Source organism: Seriola aureovittata, chromosome 14 (genome assembly GCF_021018895.1).
Source record: "Seriola aureovittata isolate HTS-2021-v1 ecotype China chromosome 14, ASM2101889v1, whole genome shotgun sequence".
Taxonomy (NCBI): Eukaryota; Metazoa; Chordata; class Actinopteri; order Carangiformes; family Carangidae; genus Seriola; species Seriola aureovittata.
This window is the reverse complement of record NC_079377.1, coordinates 18,475,594-18,499,939: the sequence shown is the minus strand read 5'-3', so window position 1 is coordinate 18,499,939 and position 24,346 is coordinate 18,475,594. Positions and strand designations below refer to the sequence as shown.

The following is a 24,346-nucleotide window of genomic DNA, read 5'->3' as shown; positions in this document are numbered from 1 at the left end:
GTCAAATATCGTCTTGACATTTGCAAAGGCATGAGCAATAGGCGATCGTCCTAATGATCGTCGATCACCGATATCATCATCCATCAGCACAACCCTACCACCAACTGCAATACTGTAAACACACCAAACACGGCACAAACATAACACACACTTATCATAATGATCTGCTGCCATCATGTTTACCTGGTGCAGGGCCGAGCTCAGACTCTGCTCAGGTGAGCTCATGTTAATGGTCTCGTGACCCTTCGCCATCAGCACCACCTTTATATAACACTGGACTTCAGTGGCTCCTGTATCTGGGTCCTCGGTGTGTGTAGTCAACAGCACCACCAGGCTGCAGAAAATCCGGTCTGACCCACGTTGTGCAGACACTAAAAAACGAACCGTTTTCCAACACGGTTACGTTTAATTTCATGAACTTAAAAAAACTTAAATACACTGTACGAAATATGAAATTTGCCAAAGGGTGCCCAAACATTTCCACACAACTCTAAGCAGCCTGAGGGGATGACCTGCAGATATTACTGAAAGGGCTGAAATACGATTATGCCAACATTAGTTTTAGATTATTAATTTCAATTATTTTATTCAGTTTATATTCTCATAAAAAATTGTAATTAAACATCAAAGACAAGACATTAAGGAATTTTGTTTCTTAATAGTTAAGATGCAACAACTATAAAGTCAGTGCATTAACAGTTTTACTCATCACTTCTGTTCTTTGTTATAATCCCATTATTATGGAAAGCACAATAAGCAGTTCAGTTATTGTTTTCCTACAGGAAACGTAATAACTGCTTAGAAATGTGATGCATTGTGTTTTTTGTTTGACAAACAGTGCTGTCGATTCTTGCAGTGAAAGTGTGACGTTAAGATTTGTGCAGAAACTGGTTTAGAGAACAAGAGGAATGGCTTTTTGATGATTGTGCTTTTGTGTTTTTAAAGTGTTTAAGCAATGGAGAAAAAAAAAAACAAACTGAAGTGTGATTAACTGCTCTGCGTCTCTTCAAAGACATGATCTAAAATAACAAACAAAAAGGAGCCAAAAGGATTGTATTGATGATTTATTCTTAAGGTAAACATTTTATTCAAAAATAAATTACCAGAGATATCTTTAAAAGGCAGACAAACATCGTCTCCAACCCACTCGCCAGAATCAAAACACTTTCCTACCAGAATCCAAATATTCACACGTGTTTCTATTTACGTCCATCCTCGTGAAAGGGAGCAAACTAATGTAAACCCTACAGCAGCAACTTATCATTCTCTAACAAACCACAGACTGTTTAGTCGATCAAGAGAGAAAAAAAAAAAAAACAGCCACTTTCAACTGATTCGCTATAAAATGTATACAAAGTTTATTTAAATATTTAATCCAACATACATGCCCTGTCTGTAATATGTGAACACAGAAAAAGAGAGACTGTACAGTACGAGACTGGCGCTTGAGGTGAGAAATACTGTGGATGGAATCAATGCAAAAGAGCTCAGACAGATGTGATGCAGCTGTTAGTGTGTTCACTAAAATATAAAAAGGGGGAGGGTTCTTCATAAGTCAGATTCCTGTTAAATCAAGCTGCTTTTGGGAACTTCAGCTGTGATGGAGAACCGACTATAATAATTCACTGAGGAGGGTAAGAGTCAGGTGATCTGTTGTCAGTAAAAAGAATAGCTCAATATTTTGGGAAATATGATATTCGCTTTCATGCCGAGTTAGATTAGACCACTAATACCACTCTCATGCCTGTCAATTAAACACATACTGTAGCCATTAGCTTAGCATAAGGGTAATCGCAGGGTAATCCAAGCTAAGCGGCTGCTGGATATAGCTTCGTATTCATTCTACAGATATGAGTGGTATCGATCTTATTTAACTCTCACCAAGAAAGCAAATAAACATTTTCCAAAGTGTGAAACTATTCCTTTAATAGGGGTTTCACCTAAAAAAGATCAACGTTTCTAATCCCCCAAAAGAAAGAATCAAACTTACAGCATGCAGATCCTAAAAATGCAAAGAGAAGCAGCCAGAGCTAGTGTCGATTTAATGCAAGGCAGTGAAGGAGAAAATGGTTCAAAATGACAACACTCTGACTGCTCTGACTATAGCTGGGCTCTAAAAGCTCGTACCTAGCTTAATGCTACAACACAGTAGCTCTTAACACCATGCAGAGGGCCAAACACTGGCAGGTCTGCTATGAGTCACTAAAGCTCAGATAAAACACGTCAGTTCTAAAATAAAAACAGACCAAAAAGTTCAGCCGAGAGGCCCGTGGCTTCCTACAGTTCTCTTCAGTATTACAATCGCAAAGTATTAAAGGGAAAGACAGATGTGTACAGATGTTCTGTCTAGAAGCAACCTGAGCCCAGTTTGATTATACAAATTTACCTGCTTAACACACCTGCAAAGTTTACTGTCGAGTAACTGAATGGAGGCAGGCAAGTGAGCTATTTGTATGTCAGAAGAAAAAATATTAGACTTTGATTTGATTTCTTGCACTCATCTGTTCATTGCAGATTTGTAGGAGACAGATCAACGTGCCAGGACAAGACAGGCCGGAAATTTGACTGTTAAAATAGCCTCTCCAGTTTGTCCATGACAAGAACCGTTTACCTATACTTCAGTAGAATAAATTAAAAACGTTTCCTGATTTAACTGAAAGGAAAAAAAGAAAACCATCACCTCATTTTTAGTTTTCTCAGTTGATTAGTCACTTGTGCTTGTAGGAAATGTTATTTAACAGGCTGAAGAAAACGTAAGCTGAGCTCTGAACTGTCCAGCCTGCAAGACAAAATGATTAAATGCACACAAAGGTCAGTTTCAGTTTGCATCCATTGTTGATAACAGCTGCCCACAGCGGTGTCAGTTTTCCCTGAATTACAGCAAACAATCCTGAAGCGATTGCAGTCCGCTACCAGCAAACGTGTGTGTGTGTCAGTGTGTGTACGTGTGTGTGTGTGTGTACGTGTACGTGTGTGTACATGTGTGTGTGTCAGTCAGCCTACAGTGTGCATTACAGCATCTATCACAGCGTGGCACACAGGAGACGATGACCTTCCTTCAGGTCCTGTTTTGGCAAGAGGCAGCGCTGCCGGCTTCTCTGCTCGGTCCTCTCATGAACGTGCAGTTTCTGCTCTGAGGCACTGGGGGGCGATGAAGAGCAGGACAGACAGCGAGCCTACAGGTCCATGCTGCTCATGTAAAAACGGGTCAGTGATGTCATGATGGGTGTTTGTGGAGGGGGAGGAAAAGAGGGTCAGCTTTGGTGTTGAACTAGTTCCACAGTTCTAGGACTGAACACATTGAGCGAGTGGGTGAGGGCGGGGTGATGAACATGACGGGGGAGATGAGGAGGATGAGGAAGAGTGTCAGTGAGTCTTTAACTTGGTGTGCTGCGATCCCTGTTCTGTCAAGCTGGCTCTGATAGAGTTAACCACCGTCTGTCTGACGTTGTCTTCCATATAATGTTCACTTAGCGGCTTCAAAACCTGCAGCAGAAGAGAGACAAAGAGGATTTTGTGAGAACAACTGAACTTAACTCCGCTAAAAACAAGTCAATAAAGGGGACAAAGAAACTGAAAGAAAGTAGGTTAGGGAGGAAAAATGTTAATGGTAAAATAAATGTAACAAAAACAGGCTGTAGACCAACATGCTGACCACAGACCACGCAGCTTCTTGAACAAAACAAGTCACAACACAACTGAACAAAACCCTCTTCAACTGAGAAGAGTAAATAAAAGATAAGCCACAACCCTTTCCATATTCATCAGAATAAGATTATTAAAAACCGTTTGGGCAGGTTCCATGTCCTCGAGCTCCTGAGATGATTCTGGCCTGTTCAGAGGATGTGTGTCCACACCCAGAGGTTAAAGTGTAAGAATCCAGCACCATGGGCTGAAAATGAACAAGAAGGAAGCCAGCAAACTGCAGGTGTTTCAATATGAGAAGCAAGTTTAGTCTATAAATCCGCCAGTTGGCCAGCAGCTAGTTAGTCTTCTTGTAGTTGTTGTTGTTGTTGAGAGGAGTCAGAGCTCTGAGTCCCAGTGTCAATCCTGAAGGGAGTGAAGGGAGGAGAGAGGCGGGCCACGCCAGGCGGCTCGCGACAGGCTCCAAAAGTTTGGAAAGCACCTGAGAGGACAGGAGAGAGTTAAACAAGGAACGGGACGGACAGACAGACAGACAGACAGAGGAGCAGAGAGGACAAAAGAAGTTTAGGGGGAAGAAAAGTGATAAAAGCGTATAAAAAAGGAGAGACTGAGTATGATGCAGTGCAGCTGTGGTCATTATCCTGTATTTATGCTGCTTTGGCCATGAAGTAATGATTCTCTCAGTCCCACTTTTTACCAGGTGTTGGCTGTGATGCAGTTTTGTTCTTAAATAATCTTAATAAAAAAAAGAGGAATGAAAATAAGAGATTTTGCTGTTTTCATGTTTTTTGGGTGTTTCTCTGCGGACAGAGGTCGTTAGGAAAATGAGCTGGAAATGCTTAATGTTGATACAGAGTGAAAAAAAGGGGTGTGATCTCGAACCATACAAAACTACAAAAAGAATAAGGTAAAGGCTGCTGGCTGCAGTGGGTGGAGGGGAAGAGAGAGTAAAGAAAAGGGAAATGCAGGAAATCAGGCAAGATGTTGAAAACGGTAGAGAAACAGGAACCGGCGCCTCTCACCTTTCTAACCGTCTTCTGTAAAGCAGGGGAGGGGAGGAAGAGAGACAAAAGCAGAGGAAGGAGGGAGAAGTCAGAGGAGACACGAGGGCTAAGTTTGTGGTGGATCCCAAAAACTGATAAAACTCCAGAAAGATAAGAAACACAAACACACTGACTAAATTTGTTGTCAACAACTGAACAAGGAAAGACGATAGAGTGAGAGAAAAATAACAGGGTGCTGACAGAGATTCAGGAGGGAGCAGTGAGAGGTGAAATGAAACAATGGTTCTTTAGATTTGGTGAGATGCATGATGAGATGCAGCAGAAGGAAAACTGATAGGATTCTTGTTGCTCAGACTTTTTCAACACCTACAAATAAAAAGGCAACAAAGGGAACTTCAAGTAAAATCAAACTAATATAAAACTACAGTAGAAAACAATGACATCTACACACATGCAAAATATATCGTTATATCCTCTGAGAAAGAAAATTCAATTTAAAACCATGTCACTCATTTAAAAACTTACAATATCTTAGTAAAGTATCTTAAGCTTTGACTTCAACCCAAACCAAAATTAATCTCCTTTTTCCTCAGGTTGGATTAAGTTTATGAATGCAGTGATGGTCCTTCAACAGCATTTCACAAACGATTAAAACACAAAAGAAATTAAGAAAAACAAAACGTCCACAGTTTATGATCACGTTAGAGAAATGCACACAAAACATTTTTGGTTAAAATCTCTATCCTTACATTACACAGTGGAATAAGGTTTTTATTTTATTGAAAACAACATGAACACATAACATAAACTAACCCTAATCTTTGAAAATAACCCACAAACCCGCACACACTCTCACATCGACTACCCACCTGTTCCCAGAGTGTCTCGGCCACCAGATCTATCATCGTTCCCACCTCCCGGAACTCTCCAGAATACTTCACATACGCCCAGGCACAGAGCGACAGCAGCGCCACGCCCATGACCAGATTAGCCAGCACCGCTAAGGTGCTCAGACCGATGAAGCCCGTCACCCCAGATACCACATAGGTGACAAACATGACTGCAAACAGCGTGGCTGGTGTGCGTGCTGCATAGAAGATGTTTTTGCCGTCGTTGTGTTTGGAGAAGTTGGTGAAGGTCTCGTCCAGCTCAGACTCCAGTTGGTTCTGGTAGCGCTGGCAGAACTCATCGCCACCCATTTTCTTCACGGACCGAAAGTAACGCACCGAGTGCTCGCGAAACTCCTCGTGGCAACGCTCCAGGTCAGCTGGGGCGATGTATGGCTTGTCCCCGCCACAGATCTGGGAAGGAACATCAGCGCATGTCAGTAAAAGTGATGAGAGTGAAGAGGTGGTCCCTGGACTACAGCTATCTTTGGGTTATTGAACTGATTGTGATTCATGAGGATTGTGTGAGAAAGACATGTCCCTACCAGCTCCATGTTCTTGCCGTACATGTCTTTGGCTCCTGCAACAGCGGTCAGGTTGTTGGCTTCTGCTGTCGCCTGAGAAACAGGGAGAGACAATGAGTTTCAAGATGAGAATTAAAACCTAAAAAATGTGACCCATACTTCATAAGACCCCTCAGTTTTGAGACCAAAACTAACCTGCAGCATGGACTTTGGGTGAGGCAGCTCCTCACCTTGGTAGATCTTTATGTAAGCCTGTAGGAATGTAAAATAAAAGATTATCACTACAGTGTTTCATGTACAACGTTAATATTCTGGCAGATAACACAGTAAAAACCTAACAATACTTAAAGCAAAAACTGGTGTAATACTGACAGAGTGAAATGTTATTCACTGCAAGTTGGAATAAACACACCTGTGTTACTTCCACTTATTGTGTGTCTGTGTCAAACTAAACCAGGCTTTTCAAACCATTATCTGATGGTCCTTTTCTCTGCAGAATGCCACAGTTTACAGGATTTCAGAGTCCACTGTGGCTAATGATCACAACCAGTTTTGTGTCATTTATTAACCCTAAAGCTTATGTATATTTTTTTCTGTAAACAACTAATTCTGTGATAGCAGACTAGGCAGCAGAGTGTATAATTTGAGGCTTTACATTTATCAACCTGTGACCTATCACTGTGAAAACCACTAGTAGTGGACTAGTAAAACTCAGCAGGACCTTAAAGTACTCCAGGAGATCTCTGCAGGTGACTTTATTGCCTCCGATCTCTTTCTCTACCAGTCGTTCTGGGGCGAGGAGGAGAGGCACCAGCTCGGCCAACTCCCTCTTAAAATCACCATCAATGTCTGAAAAACACAAACATATGCACCCTGATTGTCCCATCGCAGCATGGCATTTCAGTCAGGCAGTCTTTAGCCACCACTCTTGATTATTTATTCATTAGTACATGTGTATGTGCCTGTTTTTTCACCTTTCAGCCTCCCGTCAAAGTACGGGTTGGTGGCCACCTTGAGGCCAGGATGTGGCAGCAGGAAGCAGCCGATGTTGGAGAAGCAGGAGTGGATGTGCTTCCTGACATTTTGCAACTCTTCATGTTGATTCTGTTTTACCTGTGTCAGCAGAAAACAATATACTCTTCACAGTGAAAGTGCATGCTTGTCTGTGTCATTGACTGATTTGACTGTTTACACACATGCTGCACTAAGCAAATTTGTGCACACCAAAACAGACAATGTCATTAAGTATGTCTGTGCTTTTCAAAAAGAGGTGTGGCGTGTCTGGCAGGAACAGCGAGCATGTGACCTGCTGCATAAATATCTTCAACAATGTGTAGAGGGATTATATTCTCACCTGTAGTCTCTTCTCCAGGAAGGTGTTGCCTCCTTCCAGGCCATAGTAATGTTCATAAGGATAACTCCAGTCCCGAATCAGGAACATCAAGGACTGAAACACAAGCAACATTATTTGATTTTGGGGAAAAATTACAGTTAAGAATAGATCAAGTGATCTGATTTCTTAAATTTAAAAAAAAAAAAAAAAAAAAAAAAATTTGCTTGTTGTCTATACCTTCGGTCTTTTCAGTTACAGGGTCCATCCAAATAGAAATTAAATTTCTCACCTCTACTGACATTTATTAATGCCCTAATATTATTCATTACAAAAATGATTTGCTGTGCAGCCACATATTTAACTGAACAGCTAAATTTCTTGGACTGGGTGCACGCTCAGTGGTCTATGGCATTCATTCTTAGGACTATACAAATGTCCCCACTACCTGCATGTACACAAGCAACAGAAGCAGTCAGTACCTGGAAAGGTTTCAGGTAGATCTCTTCCATTGCCAGCCGACCATATTCTGTGAAGAGCTACATACGAGAGAAAAACAAATTATAATCAGAAAACAGAGGACAGTATAACAGACTTTGCTGCTGCTTTTTCCTGGAGGGAGAACAAATTACACCAACCTGCAGATGTTGCAGGTCATCCTCCTGTATGTTCTGGGAGAGATTGTACACCTGAAAAACAAAGAAATACAGAAAACATGAAACATAAATGTTTTGATTTAAGAGAAAAAAAATGAACAGCATATTTTCCAAACAAAACATGCTTTGATTCCCACCTGTACAGAGCTGGTCATTGTGCTGAGGGCGAATACAGTAGCACAGTCCTTTATGGTGGACTGACTGTCAAACGCTCCCTGAGTGTCAACAAGGAGTACGGCTACCTGTTGGGACAAGATACAACAAATGTAATATACTGCCAACTTCATCTTGTACATCAAGCAGGGTGTGTTTTATATGCATTTGCTTTTCAATTCTTATACATGTTAACATCACAATGAGAATACAAATCTAATATTTCCCAATGATACTTTTTTAACCATGTTTAGCAACATTTAGAGCATTTTCACATGAAGCTCATTTCAGGACCATGTTGTTTGTTAACTGTCTACCTTGCTGCCGTCTGGCTTGTCGACCACAAACACTTCGCTCCAGATCTGAATTCCTGTGGTCTCCCTCTCGCAGCCCCCTCTCCAGGTGAACCCTGTCAGGGGCTCATCATCACCCCCAATCCACCTTTCACTCTGTGGCAGAGGGAAAGAAGGGGGGGGGGGGGGGGGTAATATGAGAAGAAAGAGAAATAGAGGATGAAATGAGGATTGGTTGAGGCAGCAAAAGGACGAAAATCCACAGGGATTGAGAAAACAGATGAGGTGTGGCAGGCAGAAGAGACAGAGATTATGGAGAGGAGGAGGAAGGATAATGTTACGAGAGGAGTGAAAAAAAGGCCAAAGGTCAATGGCCTGAAGTTCACCAGCATTTGGCTTAGATTAGGGAAAATGTAACTTTTCACCAATAGCTGTTTTTATCAGGTACTTGTGGTGAAATAATGTATTGTAGTGTTGTGCTGTATTTTAATCACCTATATCAGAGAAAAGTGTGTTTGTTTGTCTGTGACCACAATGTTTCCAAACTCTGTGAAATTTTATCTGCACGTGCACACAACAGAAAAAAAAAAATATTGATTTTGGTGGAATCTAACGGCACCGTCAGACCATATTTTACAAGTCTTATATAACTGCCCTGCCGACTACACAGTAACAGGGGGCCGATTCAGAAAAGGATTTAATGTTTTTTTTGTCTAAAATTGTCATCTTGGTGACCACTTTGTCACTCCTCCTAAAATCCGGACAAAAAAAAAGTTTCAACTAAAAGGAATACTTTGTGACCTTGTCTATATTTCTGGCTGACATACTGGGAGAGCCACTGACCACAAACAGCAAATGTATAAACGAGCCTCAAAAGCAAATACCTGATTTGCAAGGCAAAATAAACAACACTGATTCCTGGTTCCTCTCTTACAAAACTAACCACAATCTTATGACCGAGCAAGATGATAGTTTGTCATTAATACTCCACATAAACACACGTCTGTAAATACAATTTATAACACTAACTGCTGTATATAATTCAATATAAAGAAGCACAGGCTGAATAAATAGCCTCAGTGTTTGAGAAAAATGTGAACACATGCAGATCTGGTCAGACTTGCATGAATGCCCATGTTCATGCTGCCCAACAGCTGTGAGAAAGGGTCATAACATTCCTCTGTCTTTCCTGTGTGTGTGTGTATGCAAGCTAGTGTAAGGTGATCCTGGCTGCTTCTGTGTGTCAAGCCGCTGCTACAAGGGTTGAAGGACTAGTTGTTGATGTTGTGTCGCACAAAGTTGTTAGATGGACCTGCAAAATAGTGCGTCTGTGTGTGTGCGTATGACCCGTGTCAGTATGTACCACTTTGTGTAAATCAGATGTCACTTTAAAAGGCCAGTAACTACACAAACTTGCTTGTATTAAACTGAAACTCATCAAGTCATTTGACAATTTAATTACTCTAAATAATAAAGAATAGTACAAGACTAACCTACCCAACAGGTGGAGACCTGTTAAACTGCCCTGTTTTATTCATGCACCTTGCTGCATGTCTTACTCACCTGGGTGAGTAAGTGTCTCGGTATGAGACCCAACAGAAGGCACTTGTCTTTGCTTGTCACAATCTGCTACACATGCTAGTACTTTCTGTAATCTCATCTACTGCACATCTAGCCCACCTGTTTTCACAATCTCAACTGACTGCCAGTGGTACAAAATATTAAACCCCACAGGAGGGACAAGCTGTTGTAGATTTACCTAGCACATAAACATACCTCCGGCAGGGGACTTCTACAACTGGTACAAATAGATATAATTGCTTTGACTGATCTCACTGACACTGTAATGCAATATAATACAACTGTTTTGACATAAAGTCTACTTTTATGATGCTTATAATATATTCAGTTGGTAACATTATCTTTTAGCATTGATGTCATAGTAAATGGTGGTGTCATACTGAGCTGCAATATATTGAAATGTCCTTCTAATCTTCTGCCTCCCATATTTGTAAATAGGGAGGACAAAAAAATAGAAACAGCTCTAAATATAACGTAGGCCAGAAAAGCACCAAAATTTACTATGACTTCAGTTACAAATTTAGAATTAAATTTACACATTTTTACAACCATGTCAACAAAAACTGACATTGTGTGCTTTGTGAAGATAGATAATAGATTTTATGGCAGGGCTGTTGTATTGGCTTGCATTAGATTGTGCAGGTGAATGGGGAAACTGGGGATGGTTGCAATGTCTGAATTCTTCCATTCAAAGAAATACTTTGAATAATCTGTCGTATGTAATCATCTTTAAATATGGGTATGGGTGATTAGCAGACACGTGTAAGCTTAATTAAGTTAAGTTTTTAAACCTTAGTTTGGTTGATCTAGTCTCTGAGTAACAGAGAAATCAGAAAAGTGTTGCAACCGCCCTAGTCCCCCCCCCCCCTCCGAGAAAGTAGCTACATGTGTGTCCAGCAACAGTATGAAAACCACACCTTATCTCACCTGATTGTGCATGTATCGCAGCATGAAGTCCAGCAGGAAGGACTTGCCCTTGCGGAAGGCCCCTGCCACAGACACGACCACCACATTTAGGTCCTTCACGTGATCTTGCAGCAGGATTTTCTCCAGTGCTGCAGCATCCAACTCAAAGCTGTGCTCATCCTCATTGGCCAAGACAATCTGGATGGGCCTGGCCTTTTCGTCCTCTATTACAGCCTGAAGACATTAGTTTGCAATCAGTCAGAGCTCAAAACCACTCTCGATGCTCAAAGGCTTCGAGAGTGGTTAATGTGATAACACTGTGCTGACAAGGCAAATTTCATGAACTAAAATTACAGCACTGAGATCAGCCAACAAAGCAACAGGACGAAAGCAAGGCAAAGAGAACACAGGAGTCTGACATAAAGCAAAGACACAGCTAGGATTTTCACAGATGGAATGGCAGAATATTTTATTTTTCCCTGAAAATATAAACACCTTTTAAAAACACAGGAACTTTCTTTTTTTCTGCTGGTAACACCTCTGACTAGACTTTAAGCTATTATCACTAGAAAGTTGCAGTGTGATCATTGACTTGCTTTGGCAAATTTACTGCATAAATATAATACTTCCCACAGATTTTTGTTCATACAGATTTCACCTTCTTTGTTCTCAATTCCTTTTCCAATCCGTTTACAGGATTTATTTTAGAGCTTAATCGCTTAGGTTTTGAAGCAAAAATGTTAATGTTTGAGAGTTTTCAGCTTCTCCAATTCTTCAAACCTCAGATGCTTATATTATAGTGAAGCAAGTATCTTAGAGTTTTGGACTGTGGGTCCAAAAAAAAAAAAAAAATCATTGACTGAGAAATTGTGTTCCATAAATATCAGGTTTTTAATAAGTAATATTAAAATTAACCATTAGTTGCACCACCAATTGCCTTTAACAGATGGTAAACGGAGAACATTTAATTGGACTGTCTCTTTTTTTTCTTTTTTCTCTGTACTTCATATTTTCATTTGTGATTACAAACCATACATTTTAAGCAGAGACTTTAAGCTACAGTTAAATCAGATCTTACTTAAATATGATATACGTGCTTGTCAGCAGACAAGAATGCGGTAGGAAACACATTAACACTTCACCTCGTCTTCGTGAATCCCTTCATCTGGTGAGGGAGTGAGGCTGGTATTTTTGCCCGAGTTTGAGGCCATGCTCCTGGGAAGAAATTCATCTTCCAGGTCTTCGGACTTGGCTAAAGGAGGCTTCTGTTTATGCCGAAAAATGGGAACATCTTCCACGCCACTCAAGCCTTAGGATAAAAACACAAAGTAGAGAAAGATAAAATTACACTGGTTAGATAACTACATACTGCATGATGGATGTAAAGTGAGAAGGAGGAGAAGAATGTAGAGCCAGGTTTATGTGGCAAGACCAAAAATTGCTTTTCTAAGGAATGCGTTTCATTGTAATAAGTTTGGTTATGTGAGAGACAGACTATTGTTTTGAGTTAAAGAGAAAGTGTAATGCCCTACATGGGTCAAATTGTGGACAGGAATCTTTCCAGCATACTGTGCTGGGCTAAATACTTTTATCCACTCTGGTCTACCCATCTAGGTCAAGCTTGAAAATAGCCTTGCACTGAAAAAGGACACAAGAAAAGGAAGCTACAAGGACAGCGTTTTCACATTTTTGTTCCCTGTTTTTCTGCTGTGTTTGTGAAGGTCTTTCCCTTAAATCTAAAGGCACATTAAGTGTCATCCTCCGTCCCCGTCACAGTGCCACAGCAGCAGTATAAGTGAGTACGCTGAACCACAAACTGTAATGGATACAGATGAGGAGCTCGTCTTGGTGGCATTAGTTTTAGGGCTGCAACTAATGATTATTTTTCTATCAGATTGCAGATCATTTAATCGATAAATTGTTTGGTCAATAAAACAGTGAAACTGTCAATCACAATTCATTCTTTAATCTAACTATTTTAATTATTAATGAATTTGCTGATTATTTTCTTGATCAAGCAATTAATTGTTTGGTTTATAAAATGTCAGAAAAATTTCTCACAATCACATTATCCTAAAGCCCAGCATGGCATCTTCAAAAGTCTTGTTTTGTCCAGCCAACAGTCCAAGATCCAAAAGGTACTCAGTTTAATATCACGTGAGATAAAAAGAAGCAGCTCACAATTGAGAACCTGGAACAAAAAACGAAATACATTTTTGGCTTTTTGCTTGAAGTATGACTAATTGATTATCAAAAATACTTGCCGATTCATTTCTGTTGCTTGATTAAGCGATGCAGTTCTACATCATTCTACATTATTAACACAAAGCTGTTTTGCCTGAAAGATTATCACCGTTTACCCAAGTTCCCTCCCTCCTGTACTGAAGGAAAACATTTGTTCACATCCTTTACAGCTAAAGAAACCACTGGTGCAGATGAAAATGACTGAAGTGGCCACATACCTGACAGAGTCTACTGAACAGGTAGGACAACAAGTATTACACATTGTTCATTCAAATACTTAAATGATTAGCCATTCAGCTGTACTAAGTTGTGGCACCACCACATACAAATTAGGTTTCGACAAAGCAGCAGGAATGATGCCTTCCAATTTGGTTGCCATCTTTGATAAGCACCTTAAGTCACTGATGTCAACAGAAAGTCCAAATATTTGGCAAACTTACAAAGCTGAAGAAACCAGTGCAACAGATTGCTATGAGCTCCTGTTATTGTTACTTAAAAACACCTTGGATACACCACCTGTATCCAACAGTAGTAAGACATAAAAACACTTGTGAACAAACAAATTTGGATAGCACATCAAGACAGCATACATTAAGCACCACCTGCCACGAACACACTTTCAGACGATACTAAAAAGGTCATGTGTATCCACACACCATCCATACAGGTGGGACTAAAGAATGTTTGGTTATCATCTAATCTGAAGGTTATTTTCTCATTTAATCGTTTGGATTTTAAAATGTCAGAAAAACCTAAAAAAACGACCAACAAGTTCTTGTGGTTCCAGATCAAATAGCTTGTTTTGCTTGACTTCAAAATTTTAAACATTTTATAGACTAAATGATTAATAGTAAAAAAGAATTGATATTCATTCTCAAAGGGACAACTTTAAAAATGGACATTCACAAATCAACCTGGAGGTGCTGCAAACTCCCAAAGGGCAGCAGCAGTGCTATGCTGCTGTAAGAACTGGGCAGTTACAGTAATCTGCTCAGCACACAAATTAGCCCTGCACGTTCCCTCAATCTGTGGCAGTGCAGGTTCCCATCAAACCCAGAGCAGCACTCAGCAGGATGAAGTGGCACAGACTGCAGCCATAGAAGAGACCCACACAAAGACACTATTCTGCCTGGACTGCAAGGAGTCTGTGTTGCAGCAGAATGTGTGTGAGAGAAAAAAACAAAACACAATAAGCATGCTAGGAAGCATAACAGCCTGTGAAAAACCATTAGCTTTGCTGATATGTGCACTCACTAATACACTCACACTTCATCATAAAGTGGATGATGCACTGTCCTACTCCTCAGCTTGCAGAAAATGAGGGCGGAACTAAAATTAGCCACCTTATTTTTTTATCTTATGGAGGGACTGAGTAGATGTTAACTGGCCTACATGTTTTCCTGCCCATACACTCCACACTTAGTGTTACCAAGGGATGAGATGAGTCTGTGGAGTACAACGCGCACAAATCCCCTCTTATTTCAGATGGCCGTCTATCTTTAACTATGCATGACAAGAATAGTGTACGTCTATGCAAGCTATCCTACATCTTAGCTCTGCGTCCCAAATCAGATCTCCCTTCCCTGCACTCCTGCACTACACCTGACGTAGACTTTGATACGGCGTTGGTTCACTTGAGCAGCTGTCTAAATATGGGAGGTTTCACACTTCAAGAGGCAATTTCCCTGACTTTTTCAAGAGATTTAGTGTAGGAATTACGAAATTAACAACGCTTTAGGAATAAAGTTGCATCATACAAAGAAATACTCTGCAAGCAAGATTATGTAAAATATTTGCTGATTCCCTGTTAGTATTTGGCTCTTAAGGGAGAACACTGGCACTTTAAGTGTTTAGAAAGCAGGCACAATTTATGCAAAAATCTCCTCTCTACTGTTGCAACACTGATCATTAATGCCAGAACTTCTCAAGCAGGGTTTCAACATGCTCCTCTAGCCTTGTGACATCCAGGCTATGCATTTTAAATAATTTGGAAAAAAACATTTCCAGTGATTAGGCTTTATTTGTTTATTCAATGTGAAGAAAACAAGACTGCAGAGACTGTGACTGAGTTTATGAAAGAGAGCGAGCGATCGACTGTAGCTTATTAAGATGCAGGTACACTGACTTCCCTGCACACCAACACCAAAAGACAACCTGACTCGGCCTCTTTGGACACGAGTCAAAGAGGGCAAATGTTCAGTTGCAGCAAGCAGGCCAATCGGGAGTCTGTGAGGACAAAGTCAAGATTAAGAGCAGACGAGGTTAGTAAATGCTGTTGCCACAGAGTCAGCTGACTGGTATGAAAGTAGACATAAGGGTTATCATGATAAGGGACTCCATACATCAGTGATGAGCCTTGGAGAATGATTATTCACTCTTTGCTTACCAGACTTGACAAGGTTCAGAGAACTGTAACAAGAACAGACTAAAGCGAGAGTGTGCAAGAGTCCATTTCTTTTCACCATTTCTATTCCCCTTTCCTGACATAAAGGCAGGGGAGAGGGATGGTTTTTCTCTTATACCATAGTAAAACATAGTTACTGGCAGTGGCCTTCATTCCTCCACTTGCCAAAGCAGTTATCACAACACACTGGAGCTGCAACTGACAATTATTCTCTGTATTGCTTAATCTGCAGATTGTTCTGTTGATTAAAAAAAAAAAAAAGGAAAATACATATACTGTTTATTTGGTGGTTTCTGAATGAAAACTTTGACCCTTATATTTAAAAGCAACCTTAAAACTGAAATTTTAGAAGCCCAGTCAAAGAACTAGTTATCACATTTACTTTGAAAAGCTTGGGAAAACAGAAATTAATCATATCCACATTTTTAACAAACCTAGATCTATCATGTGATATTCAATATTAAGTTTAGTTAGACACCACACCAACACTGCAAAGTGCATATGCAAGAAAAGCCAGCATCAGGAGTGATGTGTTCATTTGTTGTGATTAAATGACAGGTTCACAATTATTCAAGTCTGTCTTAAAACATTAGCTTTGCTGATATGTGCACTCACTAATACACTCACACTTCATCATAAAGTGGATGATGCACTGTCCTACTCCTCAGCTTGCAGAAAATGAGGGCGGAACTAAAATTAGCCACCTTATTTTTTTATCTTATGGAGGGACTGAGTAGATGTTAACTGGCCTACATGTTTTCCTGCCCATACACTCCACACTTAGTGTTACCAAGGGATGAGATGAGTCTGTGGAGTACAACGCGCACAAATCCCCTCTTATTTCAGATGGCCGTCTATCTTTAACTATGCATGACAAGAATAGTGTACGTCTATGCAAGCTATCCTACATCTTAGCTCTGCGTCCCAAATCAGATCTCCCTTCCCTGCACTCCTGCACTACACCTGACGTAGACTTTGATACGGCGTTGGTTCACTTGAGCAGCTGTCTAAATATGGGAGGTTTCACACTTCAAGAGGCAATTTCCCTGACTTTTTCAAGAGATTTAGTGTAGGAATTACGAAATTAACAACGCTTTAGGAATAAAGTTGCATCATACAAAGAAATACTCTGCAAGCAAGATTATGTAAAATATTTGCTGATTCCCTGTTAGTATTTGGCTCTTAAGGGAGAACACTGGCACTTTAAGTGTTTAGAAAGCAGGCACAATTTATGCAAAAATCTCCTCTCTACTGTTGCAACACTGATCATTAATGCCAGAACTTCTCAAGCAGGGTTTCAACATGCTCCTCTAGCCTTGTGACATCCAGGCTATGCATTTTAAATAATTTGGAAAAAAACATTTCCAGTGATTAGGCTTTATTTGTTTATTCAATGTGAAGAAAACAAGACTGCAGAGACTGTGACTGAGTTTATGAAAGAGAGCGAGCGATCGACTGTAGCTTATTAAGATGCAGGTACACTGACTTCCCTGCACACCAACACCAAAAGACAACCTGACTCGGCCTCTTTGGACACGAGTCAAAGAGGGCAAATGTTCAGTTGCAGCAAGCAGGCCAATCGGGAGTCTGTGAGGACAAAGTCAAGATTAAGAGCAGACGAGGTTAGTAAATGCTGTTGCCACAGAGTCAGCTGACTGGTATGAAAGTAGACATAAGGGTTATCATGATAAGGGACTCCATACATCAGTGATGAGCCTTGGAGAATGATTATTCACTCTTTGCTTACCAGACTTGACAAGGTTCAGAGAACTGTAACAAGAACAGACTAAAGCGAGAGTGTGCAAGAGTCCATTTCTTTTCACCATTTCTATTCCCCTTTCCTGACATAAAGGCAGGGGAGAGGGATGGTTTTTCTCTTATACCATAGTAAAACATAGTTACTGGCAGTGGCCTTCATTCCTCCACTTGCCAAAGCAGTTATCACAACACACTGGAGCTGCAACTGACAATTATTCTCTGTATTGCTTAATCTGCAGATTGTTCTGTTGATTAAAAAAAAAAAAAAGGAAAATACATATACTGTTTATTTGGTGGTTTCTGAATGAAAACTTTGACCCTTATATTTAAAAGCAACCTTAAAACTGAAATTTTAGAAGCCCAGTCAAAGAACTAGTTATCACATTTACTTTGAAAAGCTTGGGAAAACAGAAATTAATCATATCCACATTTTTAACAAACCTAGATCTATCATGTGATATTCAATATTAAGTTTAGTTAGACACCACACCAACACTGCAAAGTGCATATGCAAGAAAAGCCAGCATCAGGAGTGATGTGTTCATTTGTTGTGATTAAATGACAGGTTCACAATTATTCAAGTCTGTCTTAAAACAGTAGTCAGGTTCCCATTTCAGTGGTTCACAGTCCTCAATCTGAGCACAAACGTATGCCAATGATTATTTTAAGGCTTCAGCAGTCTGAGATAGTCAAGCTGAGCAATAAAATTACAGTAAATGGTGAAGTGCCTGTAATAATTTGCCCCAGATTGAGATAACATCTTCAAATGTCATTTTTGTCTGACCAAAAGCAAGAAAAAAAAACACACATTTTAGTTTTACTATCATGTGTGACAAGGAAAAGTATATTTCCTCATATTTGAGGACATTATTGACATTTGTTGATTCAAAAAAAGATTAAAATAACAATCCAATAAATCTTGTGTTGATCGACTAATCTATTAATTGACTATTGTTGCACCTCTTTAGCATACCCTGCCCTACATACATACCCTACGCACCCAGACTGCTGAATCCTTACACTGGCTTCAGATAGGTGGTGGATTTTATCCCCATCACTTAGATTGAAAGTGAAATAGGAAGGGATCTTTTAATGGCCAGTAGGAACAGGAGCAACGACCAGAGCAAATAAAACCTGTTTCAGTGTAAGTATGGGCACCTGACTAGTGTTTAAAGACAGGCTTGTAAAATTGTGACCTTATCCGTGAATAAGTAGTTGTCATTTGATATTAAAATACTACACAGTAATATATCTACTTCTATGTAGTTGAGGACATAATTAGCCTTGCAATTACGTGGATAAGTCTTCTTGCAAACTGAGCAGACTAATAATAGGGCATTTAAAAATATCCGAGTCATTAGTGGGATGAGAAGATTAACGTATGTGAAAACCCGTTAGAGGAAACTGGTGTAAGCTGTTTCAAAGTTCAGAAACTGTGCAGTTGAAGGCAATTCAGGGTGACTGTCAAACTACAGGCAATACGGATCCAGAAACAAGAAACTACGGACAAGCTGCTGGTCCTCTGTGGGCCAGGTGAAAGTGACGGCCCGGACAACTGAGCCGACAGGTGTCGCGTTTGAATTTTATATCCGGGTCAGAATCAGTTTACAGCCCGAGTACCGAAGAGAAAACATGTTTCCACACGGGGAAAGCGAGGACTGAAAAAAACGTATCTCCATCTAGCTAATTCTTAGAACAGTTTAGGCTGTGTTTACGCTATTTATTACGAATTAGAGGAGGCATGTTCCAGCGGGGGTACCACATTTGGCAGGACACCGCGGGTCTCCAACTGACAACACAACACTGGCTAACGGAAAAGCGAGAGTTTGCCGAAGACAAAGACGACAGAAACAAAAACACTTTACATTTTAACTCCCCTCCCCTCACCTTCGTACTCCTTTTCGACTCACTCTCATACATACTACTTGACAAAATCAACAGCGGTTTACCTTCGTCAACGACTCGGCTTTTGCGGCTGGACTCGAAGTGATTTCTGCTCCTCAACCCGCTCACCTCCGCCATCTTGGACTACTGAAATCTAACGTGGCTGACGTCAAAGAAGCTTCTTTCTTCTCACGCTGGAGTTCATACTGCCCGAGGCTGCCGCAGCTGGGTCAACTGCACAAGAATGCAAACTATTTTTTAATTTCACAACATTTATTTTCATGTTTTCAAATGCACATATTCTTTTAGGTATACTACCGTTACATAAGTTTACAATTACTTTCTGTAGCCTGAACACAGGAGCGTAACAAAGAATTCTGCACCCCAGCAAGAATATTGCCCTGGGCAAGGAACCAAGGTCATGTCCTCAACAGGCTATTGTTTTTTAAAAATGTGGAAATTTGAGCAAATATGTATTTCTTTACTGTACACAAGAACTACAAAAGATAATGTAGATCATTTGGGCAGGGATTGGAGTGCTGCAGTACTTAACTGAGAAACATTAGGTCTTAAAGATTTCAACGATATCAAAGTAATTCAGTGATAGTTGTCAGTAGATTTAATGGTACATTGTCAAAAGGTAATTTGGCATACTTGATTTTCCACAGTGTAAACCATGGTTGCTTTTCAACATAAACTCAACCCTCAATGAAGTGCGGAACAAAGAGAATATGAAAGTATTTTTTTGTTTAATAGTGTGTGAAAACTTCAAATCTTACATTAACATCAATCTTTAATAAGATATAGTTAGAAAAAAAAACTCTTTAGTCATAAATTAGTTACAGACATTGAAAAACTCTTAACCTGTGTCACCGTCATGACAGTCTGGGTGTGTTTCATTCTGATTTCAGTGACACTTGCATCTCCCTTGGCAACACAAACAACAAAAGCAAACAGTGTGACTATCATCACATTCTCATTATGATTATCTTTTTATTGATTATTTATTTTTTTAATTCTGTTTGGTGTGTGAAAATAATTTATATTTTTCCACCAGAGCCCATCCACTTCAAACAACTGATGTGAGACAAACATTAAGAAAACACAAAAATACAGAAATCTCACTAATAGCAAGAGGCTGCAAAAGAGGGTTAGGCTTTATCTTTAAATATTTATCTTTAAATAAGGAGTAATAAATACTTAATGGTGTTTTGCATTTTAGATCAAATTTAAATTGTTTTAAAAAAACATGTATTGTTATTTTTTAGCCATGCTAGCATTGTGACTTGGTCCAACTATTGCATGGATGCTCCTACACTAAACTACATGGTTAACATGGTAAACATTATATATGCTAATCATCAAGCATGCTGATATTAGCATTTAGCTCAAAACACTGCTCACAGTGCTGCTGGCATGACTATAGACAGAAATTCATGTATCCACTCACTGTTAACCTATCCAACTCCACTAGCAGCCATAGTATAATGTGTGCACACTGAACCACACTCCCTCCCTCTGTGTACTTACCACCTTGATGAAGGTTAATTTTGCTTTCACCGGCTGACTGCCCACAATAAAGATAACACCTATCTCCTGTGTTTAGCCAGATATCTATGATGCAGTAGAGATATGTTGTTCTCCACTTACTACCTTTATGGTGTTTAACTGCTCTTGGTGATGACTGCTAAACAAAAAGTCATGAAACCTCTTGACCTCAGTGGACACTAGCGTCCTGTGTTTACCCAGCTGTTCACACCCAGCATTATGTACTGACATTACGGAGAGACTGTCTGCTGACACAGATGCATAAATAGGGAGGCAGCTTTTCTTCAGGCCATGTAATCCTATGTGAAATTCCACCTGGCTGGTGAGGCCAGGCCTTTAGTTTAGTGGTTTGGAGGATGTGGGTCTAAAACCAATGAATATGCTTTACAATATCAAATGTGATAATGAAGGATGTGGTCGCTTTGGTTTGTTTCTGTTTTTCATGTCCAACCCTGTACCCTCATGTAACCCTGTTTCCAATCAATGCAATAAGTGCAATAATGAAGAAAGTAAACAACCCCACTTGGTATCTCTTTAGTCCTGAACGTGCTCAGAGAATTTTAAGCTTGAATATCTTCATTGACAGCTGAGCAAACTCCATCTGCTGAGGATGACCATGTGATACAGATGCTTTTGCCAAGTAGCTGATTAAATTATTCAACTTCAGCAGGTGTGTTTTAGCCAGTAGCCTTGGTTTGCGTTAGCTGCAGCAGTGAGGTGTGTTTACATTGGCATTTAGCTCATCTAAATACTCATCCAAGTTGTGTTACCTAGTCTGCTTTTTAAAGACAGCAATTAAGGATATACTCATACTTTTCCAAACCTAAACTTTTACTGATATGACCTGAAGACAAAAACATGCACACACCAGCACGGTCAGTTTACATTTACATACAGCTAAGAAGACAGAGATGGAGGAAAAGTAAATGGATGCTTTCAAAGCTTGTCCTAAATAACCCTGCAGATGAGCCAATCAAGTTTCAGTCAGCTATCTGTGATTGGGCGGCTGTAGAGTGCTGGATCAACACTCTCTCTCAGGGACAACCCCACATATCCAGGAGATTCCTGGACTTAGATGTGACATTTAGGAGTCACTGAAGGACTCTTATCTGTACTGGTACACATTCATAGGTTTAGATAAAGTTTCATGGCAAGGACATTTCCGGGTTGTAAACTTGGGTCTTTTGCAGGTTTTTGTAAACTCTATTTGAAAGCCTTGCTGGGAAACTAAGACAACAGAATCTGGGTCCAGATTGAGAGGGTAAAGAGGACACAGCAACCCAGTGTCGACCCCTTTTGATTGCTTAAAAAAAAAAAAAAAAAAAAAAAAAACACAAAGAAAAAGGTTATTTTGCTGCCACCACAACCACTTTAATACTTAGCAAATATATTTCGAATAAAGATCAAACCTACATTCATTATCGTGGTCCTAACGATGTACTTGGACTGCAGGTTCCTCAGTGAGCTCCTCTCTGCTCTCCCCCTTCGTCCATACACTGTAATGGATGAGGTCAACATAGTCAAACATAGGAAAAGGTCAAGACACACACAGAGAAGGAGGTGGTTCATGGTTGTAAGATTGACAGATGGAATATAATTGGTTTTTCAAGAGAGTGACGGAGAGAGAGACCAGCATGTTAATCTGTGTCAGTGCTCCTCTATTCTTAGCCGGTCCCACCGGCCGGCAGAAATATGAGAGACACACGTGATGACAAGGCCAGATAAATTTAGAGAGAGGGTCAGAACACAGTGACAGAACCGCCCAGACCAGTACCGGACTCCAGATGTGTGGACTGTATGTATGTACAGTATGTGTGTGTGTCTGGATGGTATGGAGGAGCTGTCCAGGAGTTTGGTTTTTTTTCTCCCAGAGCCTTTGTTGAGGAATTATTCCCCTTTCTCCTGTTTTGTGCTTTTCTCCCTCCCATCAAAAGTCACGTCATATTTCACACCAGTCCCTTGGCCTTGGTATGGCAGTCAGTTTAGATGGACTTTACATATACTGTACATGTACCTGAGCTCAGGAAATTGTGGAGACTGAGTGGAATGCTCCCTCTAGTGCCTACAACATAAAATGCATTTCCTGAAGAGAGAAAAAGAAGTGCAATCACAATCAAGCTTATTTTGTCAAATTATCAAAATGCAAGAAACAAGTAGGATCCCCAAAATCCACTGATTGCAAAATTTAATTTTTTATTTAAACTCAGTCTTTGTGAACAAGATGTAAAAAATTATTTTGAAATACTTTGGATAAACAATTTTATTAGTGTTAATATTAATTTAATGTTGGCATTGTCACTAACATTAAAAACACATAAACCCACACAACTATTGTTCACACACCAGATCTTACAGGCATAGTGTTTAGTGAATACATGACATTGTTTGGAAGCTCCTATTCACACACAGGACATGATGAACATCACTTGTGCTCATTAGAAAGACTAGATAGAACAGACCAATTTAGCCATCAGTAACTTCAGTAACATCTTTGATGCTGAGTGAGATGTGAGATGGAGGTAAACAGAGCAAGGAGAGGCAGGGGGAAGCAGAGGAGAAAATCGTGAGGATACTGGTGTCCAAAAAAGGTTCAACTACAGCCCAATTCCAGCTACAAATTTCTCAGTACTATAGCAAACCGCTGTGCTATGTTTACCCACTGATGAGCACCGTCTCATCTGGGATTCCTCTGAAATGTTTTTCCTCTTTGTTTATGATGTGAAAATACAAGAGGAGACGAAACAGAAAAAAAAATTAGAAGTAAAACTGTCAACACAGTTCTGCTTTCTGACAGACACCATCTCCAGGCTGTACCTGTGTGTAATACAACTTAATGCCAGACATTGTCCAAAATTTACAGGCTAAAGATAGCCTTGTAATATTCAGGTTAGGAGGAGCTAAAGCTAGCTTTTTAATTGTAAAAGTCAACATGATAGCATCTTATACCAACCTAAAGTTCAAAGGTTAGCTAGCTAGCAAGTAGCAGCTAATGCTAGTCTTGTGATTTCCAAACTATAGAAGTTTAGCAGCTAATGCTAGCCTAATACTGTCAAATAGTTAGAGCTTTAGCAGTTAATGCTAACCTTATAATGTCTGATTTATGTTAGTGACCCTGCACTGTTTAGCTTGCCAGCCTTGTTTTCTATGTTAGCTGTTAATGCTGCTGACATAGCATTGACTAGCATCTGATGTTACTGACACTGTTAAAAAAAAAGCTTAATGCTAGCCATGTTACATTCATAGGTTAGGAAGAGTTAAAATTGTAATGTCCAAAAGTTAGTAGCTAATGTCACTTGCACTTCTATACATACATCTATGTGTGTATTTGTTAGCATTGTGTTCTTACAGTGACCATGCAGCAGTAATTTTTGGTTATATAGATACAGTTCTACTATACTTCATTGATGTGAGCACCTTAATCTTCAATACTCACCATTATACTCCAGGAGTTCCAAGGGGGAAGGAGCAAAACACTTCCTTCTTTTATGCTGTTGCTGATGTCATCAATGATGTCACGGGTTATACCATG

General features: G+C 39.9%; 1 protein-coding gene across 5 annotated transcripts; it reads right to left on the bottom strand.

The window, feature by feature from the left end:
* Positions 1–1,051: 1,051 nt before the first annotated feature.
* Positions 1,052–24,332, bottom strand: LOC130181283 (atlastin-2-like). Of its 5 annotated transcripts, XM_056395332.1 has the most exons (19): positions 24,251–24,332; positions 22,832–22,900; positions 22,231–22,313; positions 19,335–22,120; positions 12,122–12,288; positions 11,001–11,213; positions 8,517–8,648; positions 8,184–8,288; positions 8,029–8,079; positions 7,873–7,929; positions 7,415–7,507; positions 7,035–7,173; positions 6,782–6,909; positions 6,256–6,312; positions 6,082–6,153; positions 5,519–5,950; positions 4,668–4,682; positions 3,787–4,126; positions 3,351–3,486 (listed from the first exon to the last, which is right to left on the bottom strand). In XM_056395332.1, the coding sequence occupies exons 4-18, from the start codon at positions 19,405–19,407 to the stop codon at positions 3,983–3,985; spliced, it is 1,878 nt and encodes a 625-aa protein (XP_056251307.1). In that variant the 5' UTR covers positions 19,408–22,120; positions 22,231–22,313; positions 22,832–22,900; positions 24,251–24,332; the 3' UTR covers positions 3,351–3,486; positions 3,787–3,982. The 5 variants fall into 5 exon arrangements, with proteins under 5 accessions (XP_056251309.1, XP_056251307.1, XP_056251305.1 ...); XM_056395330.1 differs by lacking the exon at positions 3,351–3,486 and having other exon boundaries at positions 3,988–4,682; XM_056395331.1 differs by lacking the exon at positions 3,351–3,486 and having other exon boundaries at positions 3,988–4,682; positions 19,335–19,503.
* Positions 24,333–24,346: the final 14 nt, after the last annotated feature.

Coding starts and splice junctions, on each gene's coding strand:
- LOC130181283 (XM_056395330.1), bottom strand. CDS start 19,407: ATGGCGGAGGTGAGCGGGTTGAGGAGCAGAAATCACTTCGAGTCCAGC. Junction 8,289..8,516: donor ACAAGCCAGACGGCAGCAAG/GTAGACAGTTAA, acceptor TTGTCCCAACAG/GTAGCCGTACTCCTTGTTGA. Junction 7,174..7,414: donor TCCTGGAGAAGAGACTACAG/GTGAGAATATAA, acceptor CTGCTGACACAG/GTAAAACAGAATCAACATGA.